This window comes from Peromyscus leucopus, chromosome 9 (genome assembly GCF_004664715.2).
Source record: "Peromyscus leucopus breed LL Stock chromosome 9, UCI_PerLeu_2.1, whole genome shotgun sequence".
NCBI classification, from domain to species: Eukaryota; Metazoa; Chordata; class Mammalia; order Rodentia; family Cricetidae; genus Peromyscus; species Peromyscus leucopus.
The window spans coordinates 44,540,821-44,563,904 of NC_051070.1; the positions used below are offsets into that span (position 1 = coordinate 44,540,821).

The following is a 23,084-nucleotide window of genomic DNA, read 5'->3' on the forward strand; positions in this document are numbered from 1 at the left end:
GGCCGCCTCTCCCCGCGATGCCACCGCCCGGTGCCCGTGACCACCCGGTGGCCGCTTTCGGTTCCGCGCCTTATAAGGACGGGCAGGGGGGTCACGTGCGTCCCGGGCCGCCCGCCGGGAGGGGCGGCTGGGGGGAGGGGCGGGCGGCGGGAGGAAAGGGGAGGGAGTCGGGGGCGGAGACAGGAGCGAGGGGCGGATTCTGTGGCCGTGGGAGGCGGCGGCGGCGGCGGCGGCGGCGGCGGCGGCTCCGGGAGCCGAGCGCTCGCGGCCGCGCCAGGGAGCGGGACGCAGGCGGCTGCGGAGGCGGCGGCGGCGGCGGCGGCGGAGGAAGGGACCGGCGCGGGGGCGGGCGAGCGCGGCGGAAGCCAGAGATCGCGGGAGGGCCGGTGGTTGGCTCCGGGCGGGAGCCCGGGCGGCAGCGACAGCGATCGCGGCGAGCCAGGCACAGGCGGCGGCGGCGGCGGCAGCGGCAGCGGCGGCGGGGGCCCGTGTCCGTGCGCTCCGGCGGCCAACGGGCGCGGGCCGGCGCGATGGAGCCGCAGCACGTGCGCCCGGCGCTCGGAGCCCGCAGCCCGGCCTGGGAGGAACCGGTGGGTACCGCGCCCGCGCCCATCCCTCCCGCTTGTCCTTGCTCCCTGCTCCCCCCCCCCCTCCCGGCCCGGGTTCCGTTCAGGAAGCGGTCCGGGATGAGGTCCCCAGCTGCTTCCCAGCCGGGGCAGCGCTTCCTCCGGCGCCCGGGCTCCTCCTCGCGCGCCGCCCGAAGCGCCTTTGTCCGGTCGGCTGGAGCTCTTCCCCGAGGGGCATCTGGCTGGCGACGGTCCTTCGAGGACCGTTTCCGCGCTTCATCCGCTTCCCAACTTTGCACTTCATTCCCGAGTGTGGCGCGGCGGCCCGGGGAGAGGAGGCGGCGGGGCCGTGCGGTCAGCGGGTGGCGCCGGGAGGAGACGGGGCTCACCTCTTAACCGCGCCCAGGCAGTCACCTGGGCGCGCAGGTTCCCGAGGACCGCCGCCTGGGGAGGCGAGTAGCAGCCTGAAGCCCAGAGCCACGCCTCCGACTCGGGTGGCTGCGGTTGCCCCGGGCTGCTCCGGGGGACCAGGGGACTTGGTCCGGGATCCAGCGACCAGTCAACTTAAGCTTTCGTCTGGGTTTCACGGCACACGCCACGCGGAGGTTGAGTCATTTTAGGGCCCCAGAGTGGTGCGTGTGTTGTGTGTTGCGAAGATGAGGAGAGTTGGGGTCTTTGAATTTGTTCCCTAAACTCCTTTAACTTATTTCTTGCATCTCAAACAGAACCCTCTGGTATCAATCCCTCCAGGGATACCTCCCAGGAATACCCATCCCACGCAGACCCCCGTACTCTTGAGTGGGCAATGAATTTTGGCTCTGCACGACCTGCCTGCGTATTTGCTACTCCTTTTTGGTTGACATTGTGAACATGTCTCAAAAGCCTGGTCCAAAATTTCTAGCTTCATCCGTGCTGCTGCAGGCGCTTGCTGTTCGGGTGATGTTTTCCCAGGGACTTCCTGAGTCTGCTCAGGCGAGCCCTCTGCCTGTTGAGAGCTTGTAGGTCAGGTGCCCGTCTTGCTTCTCCTTTTCTGACCGGTAGACTTCCAGCCCCTTGGCCAGGGTATGTTCCGCTGCCTCTTGCTTCCTGACCTTTCAGGAGTGTCCTTCGACTTTTATCCCTCTGCGGCTGCTTTTGCTTTTGTGAATTTGCGCGTTAGGTAGCCCATCTGCTCACGTTCTATTGCCTTCACCACCAGGGTGGTAAGCTGTGCTTGCTTAGGAATACCATTCAGTTTTGACATTTAAGGCCACTGGGAATTAAATCCAGTGGCCTGTTTTGAACTTTACTATATGAAGTCCTGTCAGCCTACACCAGTCACAGTGGGAAACCCTGAGTTATGTGTTAGTGTTTTCTTGGGTGATAAACGTCAGGAGTACTTTTGCAGTTAGAAAATTAGAGACCTCCATTTTCTTCTCAGAAGTGATAAGAACCAAAGTGCTTTCTTATGCTCACAGAAAGTATTCAGCACTAGTCCCCCCGACATGAACTTTTAAAACTAAAACCTTCCCAGAGTTGTGAGAGCGGTGATACTTGCTAGACTTCGGAACTCTTAAAAAGTCGGCGGATTTAAATGGCTAAGGCATTTTATTTGTTCAGCAGATGTTTTTATCCAACACCTATCATGTTCTGTGATGGCTGGGCAAGCTGCTAACACTCAGGCAGGTTTTGTCCCCAGGAAGCTTACATTCTTCTAGCCATAGAGTGAAACATATTCAAGTATGTCATAAAACGTTTATCGCTAGTGCTTTTATTCTGAACCTTCTGTAATGACTACAACATTTAAGCATTTTCAAAGGAAATCTTTATGTAATTCCTTAAGAAAGTTGAGTTACCTGCATTACTAAAAAAGGAGCGTGTACAAGAGAAAGGAAAATTCATTAGAGCGAAACTGTTTAAACGTTAAATATTTCTGACATGTGGAGCAAACGGATTGGTGTTAACTTAATCTAAATATGTTTTGAAGGAACACTGGGTCCATCAGAATTGGTTTTGTTTCTTTATGTTTGGGACAGAGTCTCACACTGTACTCCAGTCTGGCTTGGGATTTACTGGGTAGCCCGGGCAGGCCTGGGACTCCCTCCCAAGCCCTTGCCTCAGCAGAGTACTAGGATTCCAGGCATCATGGAATTCTCAAAAATCATGTTCTTTAACTTTGTTTGGCTCAGTGATCTCAAGAATCGGAATGAAGGGAATTCTGGCTTCCTTCAGAATGAACCTATATGACATACAGTCAAGCAGCACACCGTATACTTAGAAAACTAACTACTCTAGCCTTGGTAGGCCCGAGGAACCAGTGTCTTACACACACACACACACACACACACACACACACACACATACACACACACTTACTTAGTGGAGTCACAGGTTTCCTTAGATCCAGTCTGTGTGTGTGTGTGTGTGTGTGTGTGTGTGTGTGTGTCTGTGTGTGTGTGTGTGCTCAGGGACTCTCAGGTTGAGGATACCTGCCTCCCCCAGTGCTTCCTGTAGGTACCGCAGAGCAAGCAGATGGTGCATGCTCTGGCTACCACAGGTGGAGCCCCAGCTGCCAGGCCATCCCCACCAAGGTACATTTATCCTCTGAGCCAAAATAAATCCAGCCTCTCTTAAAACAAAATGAAACAACAGCAAAGAAAATAAACCTGTTTTCACTTGGATTCCAATGCTGAGTTCTTTAAACACCTTTTTAAAAAATTTAAATATAGGCATTTTAATACTTTACCATGCAGGCTTGCAAGTTTACATTTATGAAAAAGACCTATGTTGAATAAGTGGGATTGCTGTATTATTGTGGCATGTAACAGCATGCATGTGAGAATTTGTTCTCTCCCGCCCCCCCCCCTCTTTTTTTTTTTTTCTGATGGAGCCTAAACCATGATGGTATGGTTTCTATTATTCAGACAGAAAAGCAAAGGATTCCTTGGAGATTATATGGCTACCTGAAAAGAAACAGTACTTCTTGGCCAAAGTGTACCAATGTCTGGTGCTAAGGGAGTTTCTGGGACTTCATGACATTCTCTCTGTGACAGGCTGAAATTAAGTTATTTGGCTAACTCAGAATATTTGGATACATTATTAGTTTTATTTAGCATTGTTCTGGCTAAGTATTGAACTTGAAGATACAGGCTATCATTTAAGTTTCTGTTTTCTTTGATGCTAGCTTTGGAATATAGTCAAGTGTTAGTGGAAATAGAGGCATCAGTTAAATTTCAAATAAAAAAAAGTATTTGGGGAATTGGGTGTGGTGCTGCACATCTGTAATCGCAGCCAATCAGCTGAGGAAGGAAGGCTCAGAGTTGGGGCCAGCATGGGCTTCATATTGAGACGGCTGTATCAAAAACAAACAAACAAAAAATGAAAAAACCAATTAGAGAAAGTAATTGGAGGTTGAGATGTAGGTTCCTGATAGAGCACGTGTCTATGCAGTGCCCTGGGTTTCTCTCACTAAAATAAACAAATACACAGAATCAAAGTATTTTGCTGTTGGGAATGAGTGGGTAGGAAGATGTTTAGCAAAGCAGTCTCTAATCTGGAGTGGGAGTGGGTAGAAGATAGGTGGTTGGAGTTCTAGTTCAGTTTAAAAATGTGGGGGGATAGCCGGGTGGTGGTGGTGGCAGCGGCGGCGCCACCACACACCTTTAATCCCAGCACTCGGGAGGCAGAGCCAGATGGATCTCTGTGAGTTCGAGGTCAGCCTGGTCTACAGAGCGAGATCCAGGAAAGGCACCAAAACTACACAGAGAAACCCTGTCTTGAAAAAACAAACAAACAAACAAACAAAAATGCAGGGGTATTTACAAAATACCTTTTTTAGTTGTGAGAAGCTTAAATATGCTTCTTTCTCTAAAGTTGGTTTCTATTTCCAAGTGGTTTTGTACCAGTTAGTGTTACTAGTTAACGTTATACCAGTTAATAATCCAGGGCACGAGGAAAGGGAAAGGTTTCAAAGCATCAAGACCCAAATGCAGACAAGAGTTTGTACAGTTGCTCTTTATGCCAGGATGATGAGAGGCTTTGCCGTGTGCGCCAGGACCACAGTATGTTCCTATAATTTACAGCACCATTGCTCTTGGAATGTTTTGTTATCTGGATAACAGCTAAGAAAGTTTCAACAGGGTAGACCTTTCGAGTGTTAACTTCCGAATACGGAACAAGTAGTGTATTATGGAAATGGTTCCACACTGCAGTCACGGCGGCCTCCCAGGCCTGTGCTCGTTCAGTCTGCAGTCTCTTGATTCTGTGCTGGACAGGAACATGAGTTCTAGAACATGCTTCCTAAAGTACCTACTTGTGATTTTCAGCGTATGACATGTAACCCTCATCACATTATATCAAAATTTGAATGTAAAACCATAGAACTCGGGGTTAAACACTTCAAGTGACTATCAATCGCCTTGTTGTTAGTAGTTGATTGATTTAAAATACCTCTGTAAATAGTAATATAGTGTTCATAAAGTTTTAATCCGCATGTCTGGTGTTGACTTACATCTCTTCAGTACTTTTTTTTTTTCCCTAATGGAGTATGACACGTTATTAAGTCGAAAACCATTTATCGGTCAGCTTAACTTGTTTGCATTTAATTCTGACCGTAACATCTGTAGAATTTTTGTTGATGCTGTTCTTTGGAGACAAGATCCTGTTGTCTTGCTTGGGGGTGGCCTGTTAACTCAATGTACCCCAGGCTGGCTTCACACTCTTGGTGGCCCTCCTGCCTCAACCTCCCATATTCGAGTTTTAAACAGTTTTGGTGATATGTTCTACATGGAACATCCCCACCCTCTCCCCCGAGCCGTCCCAGAGTTTCACTGTGTAGCCCTGGCTGTCCTGGAACTCACTATGAAGACCAGGCTGGCCTCGAACTCACAGAGATTCACCTGCCTCTGCCTCCTGAGTGCTGGGATTAAAGGTGTGTGCCACCACCACCTAGCATAGATCTCAAGTAACAGTAATAAAAAGAAATACATAAGCAGCATTGAAGAAATTATTTAAAAAAATCTAAAACACCAAAGAAAAAGTCAAGGAACTTTTTATAAATCAAATAAGGCAACATGCTACATATTTGAAATTTCAATAGCCATTTTGAGATATAGAGGCTGATGCAGCAGAACTGCCATGGATTCAAAGTCAGATTGGGCTATGGAATGAGCTCCAGGCCAGCCTGAGGTGTGCTGTGAGGCTATCTCAAAATAAAATAAAATAAAACAAAACAAACAAAGAAAAGGTGACGTGCATTTCAACTGGATTAGATATCCATTTTGGACATTTACCCCCAGGATCAGAGAAGCAGTTAGTAGGTCAGCTGTTATTTTAAGTTGGGGATTCTTTGATAGGTTCTCAGAAGAGACGGTTCTCCGGCGGGGTTTTCCTGAGCTGCCTTTTGTGGGAAATGAGGCAGCATTTCTTCCTTTGCCTACAGTGTTTTCAACCCTCAGCTGTGTCTCCTCCACAGCTGCAGATGTGGCGCTGCGGTCATTTACTGAGCTGAGGAGGCTTGGACTGGCTTTGCCCTCACGTCACCATTCCACGCTTTAGAAACTTGCTGTTGAACTCTCTATTGAGAAAGAGCTGGCTGCAAGGCTAAGTTCTTCTAAGTAACAAATACCCGGACTTTGAGGAATTAATTGCCTGGCTCCTGGATAGGATGCTGTTTTAAACTATCTTTAAACAGTCAGCATCCTTTCAAAGAGTGAGAAATGTAATCCATCTTCTTCCAAAGATCACAAACTAGGCATGGGCGTTAGACCACCTTTTAGTTCAATCACCCTTGCTTGGATTCTGGAAAATGTTGCTATATAAAACTTGAAAGCTTAATGTGTAGATTGAAGTATGTGATAACGGCCAAACTGACCTTTAGCTATATATAGTGTGGTGAAGAGAACATTAGAATCGTAATCACATGTTTTTTACTTTGGTCCCAGCTTGTGACCTCGGTGTCTTTTACATTAAAAAGGAAAGTCTGAACTATGTAAAGACCCCTTTACTAAGGGTCTGTGTGTTGCCAGATCACTAGACTTATCTGTGATCCAATAGCCAGACCAGGATAAAGGTCATTAAAAGGGCATTATTTTGTTTTTGGCTGTGATGGGCCTCTGTACACTAGGCAAGAACTGATTTATAGACCCCAGCCAAGGCCATTATTTAATGTTATTGTCTCTTAAAGGCTTCCCAGCAGTATGTTCTTGTAGATACAGAATTTCATATTATCGGGCCATAAGAACTCTTGAAGTCCATTTCACTCCACTCCTTCCTTTACTAAAGGAAATAACTGAAGCGTGAGAGGTTGTCTTTGTATTCGCGTAACATGGCAGCACTCTCTTACGCTGAAGAATTGAAACGCATTTCCCATTTTTAGTACAGTTAAAATGCCTTAGAGCTCGCAGCTCTAACACAGAACCGAGTAATTGCTGGGCTTAAGGGTTCACCTAGAGGAAAATAACAACCCAGAAATTTAGTTTCAAGGAACTTTCAAGGTCCTGGCCAACTGACAAATAGGAAAGGAACCCAAAGGGCAAGGGCTAAAAAGATTGCTCTTATTAAGGAGAGCCCCCAGGGTAGGCTAGGGACTTCTTACTTAATTGAAAAAACAGAGCTGACAACGGTGTGAAGTTCTTTGGTTGACAGCAGGAAACTTGTCATTTTAGTATCGTCTCCCTCAGACTTTTGAGGTTGAGTGTGCATTTCAGTGCAGCGAGGTTGCTCTTGCCCGCACAGCTGGCTAGGGACGCCTCCAGAGCTGAAGCGACAGCCTGTGGATCCCCTTTCCTCGGGCTCTAATCCGGGCTAGGGAGTGAGTAGCGCTTTTTCTCTCATGTGAATGTATATATATTCTTTGGTTAGTACATTGTGCACGTGGCTGAATGCATTCCTCCAGGCATTCGGGATGAGCGCTTGAGCTCAGACATTTATTTCAGCATATTGCCGTCCTGGGCTGCGTGTCCTCTCTTGTTTCTGCGCTTTCTCCACGCCCTTCCCAGCTTCCTGTTAGCCAAAGGGAATCGCTCTTTCTGAACGAAAAGTTCCCAGAGCGGAGCTGAACCTCCCGGAAAATGCTCTTCTCTTCCGTGTGTGCCGGATGGGGGTGGGCCCAAAACTAAACATCACCGTAGAGGAGGCCGAAAGGACCCGAACTCCCTGGCAGAGGCGGGAGAGGTAAGGTCCTCGGAGTGGTGCTGAGGGTCCCCGGAGATCCAGTCCATATCCCAGGCAGAGGGAACTTTTACTTAGCTGGGACAGTGCCACGAGGCCCGAGTGTGTGGAGTTTCGGGGTCCAGGAGTGCACCCCAGGGCGTAGGAGAAGCTCCATGTTCTCTTTTTCCCCCGCAGGAGCCTTCCCCTCAGTCCTGCTGTCTAGAACCAGGGGAAGAGCATCGCCACTGCCCGACCTGCTGGTGCGCTCCTGCCCAATTCTGTCCTCTATTCCTTCTAGGCCCCCAGACCCTAGAAGGAGTAAGAGGAAGGTTGTCCGAGCCTTATTGAGACCTCCATCCGGTGCTGGTCGTATCCTGGGTCTGCAATCCTAGAACATCCCAAGTCTGGGTGCGCAGGCGTGAAGCGCGCAGAGGAACCGGCGGTCCCCACAGGGGCGCCGTGCGGTCACCGGTCCCCTGAGCCGTGCGGCCAGGACCGCGGAAGATGGCGCCAGCTAGGCGCGGGGCTTGGACGCTCGGGCAGAGCCCAGCAGCTGACCACAGCCCCTCGGGGGCACTGTTGTATCCCCTGCAGGAACCAGAGAGGATGGCTGGGGCGGGCAGCCAGCACCACCCTCCGGGAGTCGCGGCAGGAGCGGCCGCTGGAGCCGGCGCGGTTTCCCCCACCGCTGCGGGACCGGGAGAGGATTCGTCCGACAGTGAAGCGGAGCAGGAGGGACCCCAGAAGCTGATCCGCAAAGTGTCCACCTCTGGGCAGATCCGGACCAAGGTAAGGCTAGGTTGGGGGCCTGCAGGAGAGCTGTGGGTGGAGGGAACACGCAGGGAGATCCCGGGAACCGGGATCCGGAGGAGGGGCGCGGGGGCGCGGCCTGTTTGGGGCGGGGCCTCGCTCCAGGGCGGGACCTGGCGCCGGGGATTCCTGCTAGGGTTTGGAGACTTCCAGGGTGTGTTCCAGAAGGCTGGGCTAGCAGTCCGAGCCAGTGGCTTGGCGGGAGCATGGGAGAAAGTTGAAGCCCCGCTGCGACTTCCCACTTAGGGAACTTAAAGCGAGTTTGATTTTTCCACCCTCTGAGCTGCTTGCACTGGAAGACTCGCTGAACCTGTATTGCGCCTGCCACCTTGCATTCCTACCCACAGCAGGCTGCTGCTCCTTTCTGGGCGCCACTTGAGAAGATGGATAGGAGATCAGCAGTCAGTTTCTCTGGTGTGCTGTGCATACAGGTTGGCTAGGCTTCTGTGTGGCAGGTTCCCACACAGAAGTTCCCACACAGTGCAGAACTCAGATTGCCCATCCATGGTGGTTCATCGCAAGTTCTCTCTTCTGGTCATGTGTGTGGTGCTTTTGTGGAGTTGTGTTGACCATCTCAAAGTTGAACTTTCATTTGACGATGAACATGCACAAGGCAGGGGCTACTGAGTATTAACGGATTTGTGTATTCTAAATTTCATCTTAGTTTCAAAGTCTTCACGCCTAGGCTGTTGTCAGTGGGGGACTTGGCGGAGGAATTTGAGTAGGGAGCCGATTAAATCATTGGATGCTCCCTTTAGTAATATATTTGTAAAAGTTAATTCTTTCTGCAGTTATTTTCATGAAAATTGGCTTCCCAAGGCTTATGGGAGTCTTACATCGAAGCAGTTTTACTGTTTGCCTGTGGATTAGAGTTTGTTTTAGTGTCGGCTGATTTCTAAAATTAAGGATGTGTGCATGTGACAGCGCTGTAAAGATACAGTTACTAAAGAGTCAAGGGTTGCGTCCGCCCCGTTTTTTTTTTCGGTTTGTTCACACATCTTGGAACTGCTTTTAATAGAGATAGTTTTTGAGTTTTACAGCATTTGCTATAGTTTAGAAATTAGAGTATTTTTCAAAGATTAAAGCTGACCAATATAGAGACTTTACTAACAACGATTTTAACATTTGAAATCTTAATTAAAAAAAAAAACAAACATGTAACTGGGTTAATGAGAAAAATGGCAGGTTTAAAAATGGCACATCATATACTTTTCTGAAATGGTTCAGATTTCATGCATTTTGATATCAAGCTTGACTAGTAAGGTTTATGCCATTGGAAAGAAAATTTAGGGATGGTTATAAGTTGAGCTGAGTAAGTAAAGTTGAACAATAAACTTGTTGGGAAGTACTACTAAAATTTGTAGGTTTAATGAACTTGAAATCATAGCTAAGAGTGTATGATTTAATTTTGGGATAAAGCATTTTTAGGAAGAATAAAATAAATGTAAAAAGCATATTAATTTTTTTTGTTTTCTGTTTGACTTTTTGATAAATATCTGCCATAATTATGGTTAATTATCAAGCTTTGGAATACTGCCTCTGATATTCATTCATAATAGAATATCAGAAAAATCTGCATTTTATAGTTGCTCATACGTTAATATTCATATAAAACATTTCGGATGCCGACATCTGAGGCCAGAGCATTAAGTTGACAACACTAGTGGACCTCTGCCTCACACCCCACACCTGCAAAGCAGACCGGACCGTGCGCTGTGAACCTCTTTACTGTGGCTCTTATTATCACTTACACTGCTTCTGAGGGGGGATTTGAGGTCAGTGGGGGACTTAGTACAAGTAGAATTGACTAAAGGGAACCATGGGTATTACCCAGCCAGGAAGACAGGCAGCCTTAGCAAAATATTTCCTCATCTTCTCCACAGGGGTGTGAGATGGGAGAGGCTGGAGGAGAGGTTCGAGCCCCAGATCCAGCTCAAAGCTTAGTTGTTCTTGAGACAGTACTAACAGTTCTTGCTCATATGTCTTGAATGTGCATAAAAAACACTAAGTATGATGGGTAAGGGTGACTAATAGTGCCTTTAGTTCTCACCCTTATACACATAGCCATGCTTACATAGGGATGTGTCAGTATGCTCCTGGTTGAGTGTTTATGTGTAGGTAGACATGGCCTAGAGTGGATTGAGTTTGTTGTTCATAGAAATTGAAGATATTTCAGGGCTGGGAGGCGGCTCAGTCTGTGAAGTGCTTGTTGTAGAAGCAGAGGACCTGAGTGGGATCCCCACTACCCTGGTGTCTTTGTTACCGCTCTGTTGCTCTGATAAAATACTGTGACCAAGACAGCTTACAGAAGCTCGCTCGTTTGGGCTTTTAGTTCCAGAGGTGTAAGAGATGATCGTGGTGGGGAGGCAAGGCAGCCAGGGACAGGCATGACAGCAGAAACAGGAGTCAGTTACACGTTGAAGTGAAAGCATGAAGCGGAGAGAGCGAATTGGAAGTGATGTGAAGCTTTAAACTCCCAAACCCTGCCCCCAGTGACGTACTTCCTCCAGAAAGGCCAAACCTCCGAAACCTCTTCAAACAAAACCTTGGACTGGACCGAGTGTTTAAGTTCGGCAGACTGGGGGATGTTCTCATGTAGACCTCTACACCATGTTTGAAAAAGCCAGGTGCTGGAGAGGCATAGTTAGCAGCAGGATCTTTGGGGCTTACTGGCCGAGCCAGTCAAGGCCAATCAAGTTCCAGGTTCGGGGAGCAGCCTGGTCTCAAAAATTAAAGAGCAAAGTGATTAAAGAAGACATCTGACCTTGACCTCTTCACATGTGCGCACATGCACACAAATGTCTTTCCATGTATGACTGCATAGTTATTAAATACTTGTACTCTGAGTATTGTCATTGAGACACAGCTAACACGAACCTCTGTTCTCGTTAAGATCCTCAGGGACATGAGGCTGTTTGGCAGGCAGTTGAGGGTGAGGAACAGCAGTTTGGGCTGGGGAAATAGCTCATTGGTAGAGTGCCTACAGCGTGCTTAAAGCTCTGGGTTCAGTTCCCAGCACTGCATAGAAACAGGGTGTGTCAGCGCACACCAGTAATTCTAGCCTCCAGAGGTAGAGGCAGGGAGATCAGGAGTTCAAGGTCATCCTCATTTACATAGGGAGTTCCAGGCTGGCCCGGACTACCTGAGACCCTGTCTCAAAAATCTAACAAACAAAAAAGCTGAAGTTTAAGTAATTAGCCTTATTTGAAGTGTCCTTATTCTAAATACTTTTTAATATTTTAAGTGATTTGCTTATTAAAATGGACATTAAGTTACTTGAGACATTTGAAAAGTATCTAGACATTCCTTAATTCAAAGAGTCATACAAGCTGGCAATGGGTGTGCTAATTACAGTACTCAGGAGGCTGAGGCAAGAGAGTGGTGAATTTGACTGTAGCTTGGCATACATTGTAAGACCCCGTCTCCAAACAACAACAATACATGTATCTAGTCAGACATACTAACAGTGCAAGAGACTGTACAGTGATGGAAGACGATACAGTGATGGAGACATATTAACAATACAAGAGACTCTACAGTGATGGGAGATGATACCGTGATGGAGACATATTAATAATACAAGAGACTCTACAGTGATGGGAGGTGATACAGTGATGGAGACATATTAACAATACAAGAGACTCAACAGTGATGGGAGATGATACAGTGATCAAGACATATTAACAATATAAGAGACTATACAGTGATGGGGTCATAGCCATGAGAAGTAAATGCCATTTCATCATCGACCTCTGGTTTCTCTCTCAGAGGCAGTCACAGGTGACATTTTCTTGGGATGCTTCCGGAAAATTTCTATACACTTACAAGCGTTGCACATTATATATGTACAACATACATGTAAGGATATATAAGTATATATTCTGTATATAAATATGGTAATGCATGTATACATTTCTTTAACTGTCATGGCATACACCTTTTAATCCCAGCACTGGGAAGTTGAAGTGTGAAGATTGTCTCAAGATCAAGGCTTGTGTAGCATAGTGAGACCCTCTCAAAAAGTAAATACATAGCAAATATCACTATTTTAATATACATAGATATCCATACATATAAGTATATTGTATATAAGTGTATATACTGCACATATAAATATATACCTATTTCTAAAATCTGCTACTGGGATTATTCTACAGTGGCCTTCTGCATATTTCCTTCATTCTTTTTAGTGATGGTAGGTCGTTCAGTTGAGCTGTATGAAATGCTCTCAGCAGTTCAAAATTGGCAAAGTGTAGGAAGTTTCATTTGGCTGAACCTAGCGTTGGTATGTGATCATTGTGATCATGTAATTAATCAGCTTTTTGTGGAAGGCAATGGGTGGTTTTGGGACAGCATGCTAATCTAAGCTTTTTTGTTTTTGTAGCAGATATGCTGACTTTTGGTATAAAGACGTGTGTGTGTGGGTGGGGGTGGGCGCTGAAGATGGAATCAAGAACCTCACATGCTAGCCGTTCGCCCTGCCCCAGCCCAAGAGTAAGAATGTTCTTTAAAGGTGAATGTGGTTTAACAGTGGTCTCCTGTCTTGCGAACAAAAAACACATCCAACAGGGGAGGCCTCCTCGCCTCCCCCTGTTGGATGTGTGTTTTTTGTTCGCTTTTTGTTTCCCATTTTCCTCCTGGGGTTCTTAGTACATCTTTTGTCCTCTTTGCTATTTTCACTTGGATCTTGTCTCCCGTCAGCTGAGTAGGACTTCAGATAGTTAGTTTAGGCTCCCATGTGCTAAACAGGTAATTGTGTATCCAACTTAATTTCCCCAGGGCAAAAAACTCTGCAGGAGTGAAAGTGATGTTGGGATAAAAAAAAGGCGGATGGGAGCAGTACGGTTCTTCTCTGGTTTCTTCTGCTGCCTCTTTACCCGTCCACAGTGTTCCCTGTGGGGTGGAGTCTCCATTTAGACTTGGTGCTGTAGAGCGTTTCACAGGCATTTCGTAGGTGCCCACAATGACGGTCTGAAACGACATTAACATAAACTCTGAGCAGTTAGCTTTTGACCATGAAGAAGAACGTGTGGGCCTTTTGTTGGTGTTGGAGTGCAGTAACCTTGGATTTTCGCATCAATGGTCAGAGGTTGCTTGCTCAGCTTGCAGGCTAACATGGTCCACTGTCATTCAGTGGTGCCAGCGGATGAGAACAGTCCCAAAGACTTTCAGCCATTGAATTATATCGGCCAAGGTCAGGAAGCTTTGTGTGTCAAAAATACCTCCTGATTAGGTAACTGGGTTCTCATTTTGTTTGACATTTATATGTATCCATATATTAATTCCAATGGCTATAAGTTATTTTCTAAATTTGGCAAAAAGTACCTCCGTACAGAATACGGTCAGCTGATGAGTACCATGGTTTTAATTTATCATGAAAGCTATCACAAATAAACTTTTTTAGGGTGGCTTTATGGTGAGGTGATGTGGATTTTTCTTTTGCTTTGCTTTATGAGATATAATTTCTGCAGTTAAAACATTATTGTCTGATGTGGTGCATGCCTTTAATCGCAGTACTTGGAAGGCAGAGGCAGGTGGATCTCTGTGAGTTTGAGGCCAGCCTGGTCTGAGTGAGTTCCAGGCTAGCCAGGGCTACACAGAGAAACCCTGTCTCAAAAACAAAAAAAACACTCTACCACCAAAAATTATTATTATTTTAACCATGATTTCTAGGTGGAGGAGACCAGGGGACACTTGTTCACTGTTTCTCAAATTGCAAGTGGCAGTGTCTTGGGAGGTCATGGTGGTTTCTCTTCAGTATTTAAAATAGAAACAATAAACCAGAGGATATCATTAAAAATCCTTAGCCCCTGCTCTGTGTGGAAACATTGGAATCAAGTAAAGATCCAAATAAGATGGAGAGAGAGAAGTGGGAAGAGTACCACAGACAGGTTGGAGGCAAAGAGGAACAGCTGCATTGTGAACATCTGGGACAGAACTCTGCCTACTGTTCTAACAATCAAAGCACTAAAGATGTTAAGTTTTGGGCTCTTAGGACTCCCTCAGAATTACTCAGCTCTGAGAATGATGGACCAGGGAGGGGGCGGGAGAGGCTGGAGTGACATTGGTCAGCGGGTACAAAATTTCAGTCAGACTGATTGGGTAAGGTCTGGACCATAGAATAAGTTCTATTGTAACTATCATTATATATTGTTATATTATAGTGAATAACAGTTATCTGTTGAAATTTGCTATAAGTAAGAGAAAGTTTAAATGTTCACACTAAAAAAATGCAGAGTTTATGATAAGAAGCCTAATTCAATCATTTCACTCTGTTGTGCATATGACATATCATATCATTTAACATAAATATATGCTTTTTTTTTGTGGTGTTGGGGATTGAACCTAGGGCCTTGAGCATGCTAGGTATCCTAGTTAGTGTTCCTACTGCTGTGATGAAACACTATGATTGAAAGCAGGTTGGGTAAGAAAAGGTTTATCTGGCTTATGCTTCTACATCCATAGTCCATCACTGAAGGAAGTCAGGACAGGAACTCAAGCAGGGCAGGAACCTGGAGGCAGAAGCCGATGCAGAGGCCATGGAGGGGTGCTGCCCACTGACTTGCTCTCCATGGTTGGCTCAGCCTGTAGAATCCAGGACCACCAGCCCAGGGATGGCTTCACCCACAATGGGCTAGGCCCCTCCCACATCAATCACTAATTAAGAAAATGCTCTACAGGCTTGTCTAGGACCCATTTTTTTTTTTTCTGGTTTTTCGAGACAGGGTTTCTCTGTGTAGCTTTGCCCCTTTCCTGGGACTCATTTGGTAGCCCAGGCTGGCCTTGAACTCACAGAGATCCACCTGCCTCTGCCTCCCGAGTGCTGGAATTAAAGGCGTATGCCACCACCGCCTGGCTAGGACCCATTCTTATGGAGGCATTTTTTCATTTGGGGCTCCCTCCTCTAAAGTGACCCTAGTGTGCATCAGGCTGACGTAAAATTAGCCAGCACACTAGGTAATTACTTGCCCACTGAGGTAGGCTCATAGCTACTGGTCCTTGCTTTTTTTTAAGTTTTGTTGGCGATAGGGTTTTCCTAAATTGTCCAGGCTGATCTCCATCTTGTCGGTCTCCAGTCTCAGCCTCCAAAGTAGTTTGGGATTAGAGTCATGAGCTACCATGATCATCTTATAGTTTTAGTATAATATTTTATTAATTCTTTGAGAATTTCATACAGTGCATTTTGATCATATTCACTCCATCCTTCCCCTTATCTGTCACCAGATCCAGTACTCCTCATCCTTCCACGCCTTCCACCTCTATCTCCCCCTCCTCCTCCACAATCTCCTGTGTCTAGTTTGTGCTACGCATTTACTCAAATATGATGGGCCGTCCATAGGAGTAAGCTAACCCTACCAGGGGCCACCCCCTTCAACTCACTTTCCCTTCCACAGAAGGCATCAACTTACAATTTTTGTCAGCAATACCATAGTGAAGAAAAAGGACAACAAAGACAAACCAATCAATCCACCCCAGCCCAGTAGTGGACTCTGCCACTCAAGTGTGAAATGGTGTTGATGGTACTGAAGTGAGTGAGTGAGTCTGTACTCCAATAAAACTTCATGTAAGGATCTGGAATTGGAAAATTTAACGTTTTCAGGTTTAAAAATACTCCTAAACACACACACACACACACACACACACACACACACACACCAACCTGTTTAAATATGTAAAAGCCTTTCTCACTTGTTGGCTGTGTGAAATCAAGTGGCAGCAGGATGTGGTGGATGGCCTGGCCTGGGGCTGTTGCTGTCTAAGGCTGGCCTCTACCATAGACGATGGAGATGGTGGTGTTTGGCTTCCAAAGCGATGCAGAATTAAAGCATTGCTAAATATCAGCATCTAACGCACCAAATAAAGCTAAATTTCAATCCATTTGAAAAAAAAAATCTCATCTTTGTAGAACATTTTATTTTTAGCTTGGTTTGCGTCTTTGCTTCCATTTTAATGTGAACTAAATATAGCCTGGAAACTCTGACTCCTGATACAGTAATATATAGTATAACAGCGCTCTTTCCATTTTGATTACGAGTAGAACATGATAGCCCATTATTAAAGATAAAACACACAAATAACCTTTACATAAAGTTTAAGATGTGTTGCTTCAACGTATCTAAATTTAGAACTCTTTCTCTTAGTTGAAGGTTGTGTGTTTGCTGTTAGGGTGGGCAGGATGGAGGGCTAGGAAAGTGCTGGGCTCCCTTTGGCGTAGCTGATATTGGATTTGTTACACTTCACTTACTTAGGAACTGTGTTCATAAGGGAAGGTTTTAATTAAAGAGAGTTTGTTTTATATCTAAGAATAGACTTTGAAAAAAACCATAATGCGTTAGTACATTACAGTTGCCCTTGACAAATGTGGTTTCACTCTGTGACTTTTTAGCCATTTGGAGACATATTTATATTCGGTCATATGGCTTAAGATGGCCAATAGTTGTTATTGGTCGCAGCTTTAATTTAGAATTAAATGTACTCTTTTTTTTTTTTTCCAATTTTGCACAGTTTTTTCTTTTTTTCTTTTTGAGACAGGTTCCCACTCTGTAGCCCAGGCAACCTGGAACTTAAACTTTCAGCAATCCTCCTGCTGCAGCCTCCCGTGTAGTTAGATTACAGGGGTGAGTGACCTGGCCCAGCTACTGATGCTTTAAAAAGTGTTTTTATTTATGTATATACGTGTGTGTCTGTGTTTGGATATGTGCATTTGAGTACAGATGCCCAAGGAGGCCAAAAGAAGGCCTCAGATCCCCTGGAGTTGAAGTTACAGGAAGTTGTGAGCCACCAAATGTTGGTGTTAGGAGCTGAACTCAGTCCCTCTGTAAGAGCACTATGTACTTCGTTTTTTGTTTTTTGGTTTTTTTCACTATGTACACTTAACTGCGAAGCATGTCTGTAGCCTGTATTGATTTTCTTTCTTTCCTTTTTTCTTTTTATTTTCTAATGAACATAAGCAGTAATAATCCCTGTCCTGCCTTTGGTTATGATGATGTTTGGGAGACTGTAGCTCTTATTTTATATCAAGAAAATGTGATTAACTTTATCCTTTGTGGAGGTAGAATGTCTGACCTCGGAGTCAGCCGAGCACCAGCACTTCCAGAATACCATGATATCATTGGTGTCACTGATTCTTTAAAGCTGAGCATCACGGCTCGTGCCTATAATTCCAGCACTTGGAAGGCGGAGACTGGAGAATTGCTGCTAGTTCCTGACCAGCTTGGTTGGGCTACAGAATGCTATCTTGTCTTTTGATAAAGAACAGAAAACATTCTCATTCTAAAACTGGACCCCTGGGTGTCCATTTTGCTACTGTGTGGAGTTGGGACTTATTCCTACATGTGTCAGATGTTAGAATAATGCAGAATTTTAAAGTGGTGTAGGAGTTTGCACTAAGAATCCAAGTTAAAATGGCATGCCTGCTCAGGAACAGACTCCCGTACATTTTCTTTTCTAGATAAAATAGTCAGGGGGTGAAAACTGGCCTCCAAAACCTGTCATTTTTCATTCCTTACCTAGTTATAAATAAATTTTACTCATATTTTTCCAAAAAATATGTCTTAATAGGCCAAGTGGAAAATTACTTTGTATGGTTCTTTTAAGCTGTACCATGACCTTTTAAAAATACCATCATACCTTATAGAAGTGAAACTAAGTTTTCTTTGAAAACCTGTTGAAAAAGTTAGGTACCTAGAAACCTTTTCTTCTCAATTAGTGCTTCTGAGGATTAAAATAACAAAACAAAACAGCCAAGATGATTCAATGAGTTTTATTAATTTTATTCAGAATTCGTGGAAATTTCAGCTAAAATATTTAAATCTGAAATCTACATTGAAAATGGTTGCTCATGCTTATTAATAAAAACCAGGATTTGTTTGCAGCAAGGTGTCATGAAACCTGAAACATTTTGAGAGAGGGGATCGCAGGGTTAACATACTAATCAATGGCAATGATGGGATGAAGGAGAAAGGAGGAAGGAGGAGAGGTAGAGAGAAGCCAGGAGTCCACTACAGGCCCTCATGTGTGTATGCTGTCTCTCAATGCTTCCTAGCCAGGAGCTCTGGGGCCGGAATGCCAGCCACCGGAGTGCCTGAACCGTAGTCCTTGGAGCTCAAGGATAAGGAGGAGAAGGCCAAAGATCCGTTTGGAGGTCTTCTACCATTAATCCAGCAGTTTGAGTTTAATGTCACATTCAGTTTTTTTCACTTGAAAATTTAGGTAATTTAATCCAGCTGTTAAATAAGGCCAGTTGGCTGGTCCATGGTGGCACATGCCTTTAGGCCCAATATGCAGGAAGCCGAGCCAAGTGGATCTCTGAGTTCAAGGTCAGTCTGGTCTACAGTCAGGGCCACACAGGGAGACCAAATCCCAAAAAGCAAAATAAAACCAAAAGGTCCCCTGCTTTTGCTAGGTAGAAAGGTACCTTTATCTTTCTGAAATGTCCAAACTTAGTGGTGTGTGTTCGCAGTTTCAGCTACTCAGAAAAGTGAGACAGGAAGATGGCGTGAGACCAGGGGTTGTAGGTCAGAATGAAGAACATAACAAGGCCCTATCTCCTCATAAAAACACAAAAATAACCCAAGCAACACCCCTCCATACCTAAAACAACAACAAAAACCCCAAACATATAGGCTGTGCAATAAGTGCATAAAAGTGTGTGTGTGTGTGTGTGTGTGTGTGTGTGTGTGTGTGTGTGTGTGTGTTTGCGCGTACTCAAGCTAACCCAGGGCGGTTTGGAAATGGTGACTATTTTACCTCAGCCTCTCGAGTGCTGGGATTACAGGCAAGAGCCACCACATTCACTTGAGAATGTTTTTCTGCACCGTGCATCACCTGTGTGTGCCCTCTGTTTTTTTTTTTTTTTTTTTTTTTTCCTTTTTTTTTGGTTTTTCGAGACAGGGTTTCTCTGTATAGCTTTGCGCCTTTTCCTGGAACTCACTTGGTAGCCCAGGCTGGCCTCGAACTCACAGAGATCCGCCTGGCTCTGCCTCCCAAGTGCTGGGATTAAAGGCGTGCGCCACCACCGCCCGGCGCCCTCTGTTTTTAATCTTGGTCACACCTCAGTTCATGAATTCTAAAAATACAGCAGTTCAAGGGCTGAGGCAGGTGCCAGGGATGGAGCAGGAAGCCAGATAGACACTACCAGTGCAGGGAGAATTTATGAGCTTATAAACAGGGAAAGAGCGCGACATACGTGAAGACGCGAAGGACCACAGAGGATAAAAGTGCCGTAGTAGTGGGGCGTAGTGGGCAGAGTTAAAGGAGGCGGTCTCTCCCGGAGGGTGACGCTAGCGCCGTGTGTGTGGCCCTTCAGAAGAGCCCTCTACACAAGAGGAGCAGCGGCTGTACAGGGGAGGAGGTCAATATGGGAAGCACGTAGAAAGTCAGACGTGAGTGAACAGAGTCAACAGTGAGATATACCCTGAGGAGGTCTTAGATGGAACTCTGTGCATCCCTCTGTTCGGGCATTGGATGGCCTTTTTAATTTTATGTCTGTGTGCATGCTCACAGAGAGGCTGAAACATTGATTTGTAAGAGGAAATTCTAGGGCACAAAAGAGAAAAGATAGATGAGAAATCCATCCACATAGAGCTCAGAGAAATGATGAGAGCTGTATAGGTACCCGGGTGCCGAGGCCGTTCCGGCAGGGTTTCTGCCCCTGTCACCCTCTGGCAAGTCCTGTTAGACTCTTCTCTGTTTCCAGAGCAAGGCAGGTGTTTCGTAAACATGCGTCTGTGTCATTCTGTCCACTTGAGATGGCCCGCGGTCTCTCTCTCTCTCTCACTGACTTATTTCTGCGTGCGTTTATTTTTCTTACATTGCACACTCTATGTCAGGCTTTGGTAAACTATGGATGGATGGTTGTGAGATGGGGAAGGTTAGTGGATAATATATGTGAAGTAGGCATTGTGTTCAGTTAAAGAGAATAGTCAATTTGCTCTCAAGTAAGTGTAGTGGATAAAAGCTTTCCAGAAGGTGTCTTTCAGGGTGGGGGGCAGGACAGTCCATGTGTTCTCACGGACATTCCCAGAGCCCTGGTGAGGCACGAGGCACATGTTCTCATCAATGTGTCATGACAAACTCAGAAGAAATCCTGGTACCGTCCTCACCTGTAAGGTCCGGATACAAACCTAAACTTCAACTTGGTGACAGCTCTTTCATGGGGATCTGAACGGGGTCCTTTTGGTTTTGGGTAACTTCAGGCACAAAGGTCTAAGTCGTTCTTATTCTTTTAGCTTTTTCGAGACAGGGTCTCAGAGGCCTCAAAGGCCTCAAAGACCTGGTCCTTTCCACCCCCACCCCACAAGTACTGGGATTACAGACATGCACCCTCACTCCCACCTTCCAGACTATTTCTGAAGATTGAGTAAGTATCAGGAATTTTGAATTACCCTTTCTTTAAACTGGGATCTCTTGCAGAACTCAGGCTATCTTGTGTTTATTCACATACTCCTGTGCAGTCGAAATGGTATGGACTGGATGGTATGTTAGTGTGCAGAGGAAAATCTGACAGTTCTTGGTGGCTTTCATTAAAAAAACAAAAAGGTGAGACCCTTCTACAATAGTGTTTGAAAGCATGTTAATACAGTTTTATGATGAATACATTTTGGCATTATTGTGAGAATAGTATTGATCCCATGAACCCCTGAATCATTCTGTGTTACTATAATGTATGTGGATTTTTCTTTTCTTTTCTTTTTAGTTCTATGAACTTAGAGAGCAAGCAGAAAGAACCGAGGATGCAAAGAGAAGCTGTGAGGTCACATCTGACCCTACCCAGCAGGCTGTGAGGCTGGGGTTCTTGGAGCACTGTGTGTGGGCGGGTTGCTGAGTAGCAGGGAAAAAGTCGGAGGTCAGTGGGTAGGGCTGAGCAGACAGGCTTCGGAGACACTATCCTTGACAACTTAGCACCATGGGAGCACATCATTAGGTTTAGGTTCAAGTTGTTATGTTTATGTAGAAGGAGTAGTTGGTGTTCCAAGCTAGCACGTTTGATCTTGAAAATAAAGTCAGTATTTAAAATCTCAAAGACAGAAATGAAGCAATAGTTGGAGAGGGATTTGGAGGTCAAGTGAGGGCTTTATTTGAGTGAGACCATTTTATTTTATAAAGATTTCTTTTTAATTTTATTGTGCGTGCGTGCGTGCGTGCGTGTGCGTGCGTGGTGTGTGTGTGTGTGTGTGTGTGTGTGTGTGTGTGTGTGTTTGTGCAGATGCCTGTGGAGGCATCAGATCTCCAGGAACCGGAGTTACAGGTGGTTGTGAGCTGCCTAACTTGAGTGCTGTGAACTGAACTTGGTTTCTCTGCAACCACAGTAGTGCCCTGACTCCTGAACCACCTCTTCTGTCTGAAAACAGGTCATTGCACCCCTCCATTCCCCCAACCCCCGACAGAGTTTCTCTCTGTGTAGCCCTGGCTGTTCTGGAACTTGCTGAAATCCATCTGCTTCTGCTTCCTGAGTGCTAGGATTAAAGGTGTGCACCACCACCGCCTGGCCTTTTTTTTTTTTTTTTTTTTTTAGAAGTAAAGTTATGTGAACCAAGAGGGACCATCCAGTTGAACGGGAAGAGTGTCCTCGACAAAGAGAGAAGACACAGAGTCTTGCAGGAAGGTTGGGATGGCCTTCCTAGGCGCCATCAGCTTAGTCTCAGCGTGAGGAAGGTGGGGGAGGGATACTTCCGGAAGTCCTTGGATAGTTTTGATTTTTCTCATTAAAATAGGAAGCTAAGTTATTAACTGAGAATCAAGGTGGAAGAGATGCCAGTGGAGATCTGGAGAGTGGGAAAGGCTAGGCAGTAGTTGATGGGGGTGGGGTGGGGAATCCTTGACTTGGAAAGTGGAAGCCAAGGGGCTGGGGAATGCAGTGTGAAGACCAGGTTGAGGGGAGCGTTCCAGAATGTCAAGTAGGCACCGTCAGCCTGGCATGGGACCCTGATCAGTGGCCGGGACAGAGTGAATGGAGAGCTGTAGTAGACAGGTGGCATGTAGGTTGTCTAGGCATGGCCAGGCAAGAGGTGATGAGGAGACTGGAGCGTAGATCCCACAAATGGGAGGTCACAAGAGTGAGCTCTGGAAGTTAGGCTGGACACGAGTGACTATGAGACTGAGAAATAGTGGAAGAAAAGAGGTGGAATTAGGCACAAGAATTAAACATTAGCTATTCAAATTTAAAAAAAAAAAAAATGAAAGACTATTAAAAGGAGCTATATAGCTTCAATTATTTTAGATATAGTTTAGAGATGTATTAATAATAGGTTTTGCTGGGAGAAATCCCCAGACTATGTATGTGGAGTTTGGTATACCTCCTTTAGGAAAATTCAAAGAACGGTTTACTGAGGAAATGAAAGAGAAAGTTTCCACAACAAACAAACATCTAGTTTGGAATTAAAAAAAAATACACACAAAACGCTGAAATAATGTGAAGTGGATTCTGGTCCCAATGGTGTTTGTGTGTGTGTGTGTGTGTGTGTGTGTGTGTGTGTGTGTGTGTGTGTGTGTGTGTGTGTGTCTGGCCTTGAACTCACCATACAGCCCACGATGGTCTCAAACGCATTTCCTCTTGTCCCCCGAGGGGTGTGGTTA

At 45.7% G+C, this 23,084-nt stretch overlaps 1 protein-coding gene across 1 annotated transcript in view; it reads left to right on the plus strand.

Annotated features, from left to right (window-relative positions):
- The first annotated feature begins 342 nt into the window (after nt 1-342).
- The window catches only part of Dgkh (diacylglycerol kinase eta), a 179,682-nt gene continuing 156,940 nt past the window's right edge, over nt 343-23,084 (plus strand). Inside the window, 2 exon segments of the mRNA XM_028878585.2 lie at nt 343-590; nt 8,292-8,486. Of these exon segments, the coding sequence (XP_028734418.1) occupies nt 531-590; nt 8,292-8,486 (255 nt within the window). The 5' untranslated portion in view covers nt 343-530.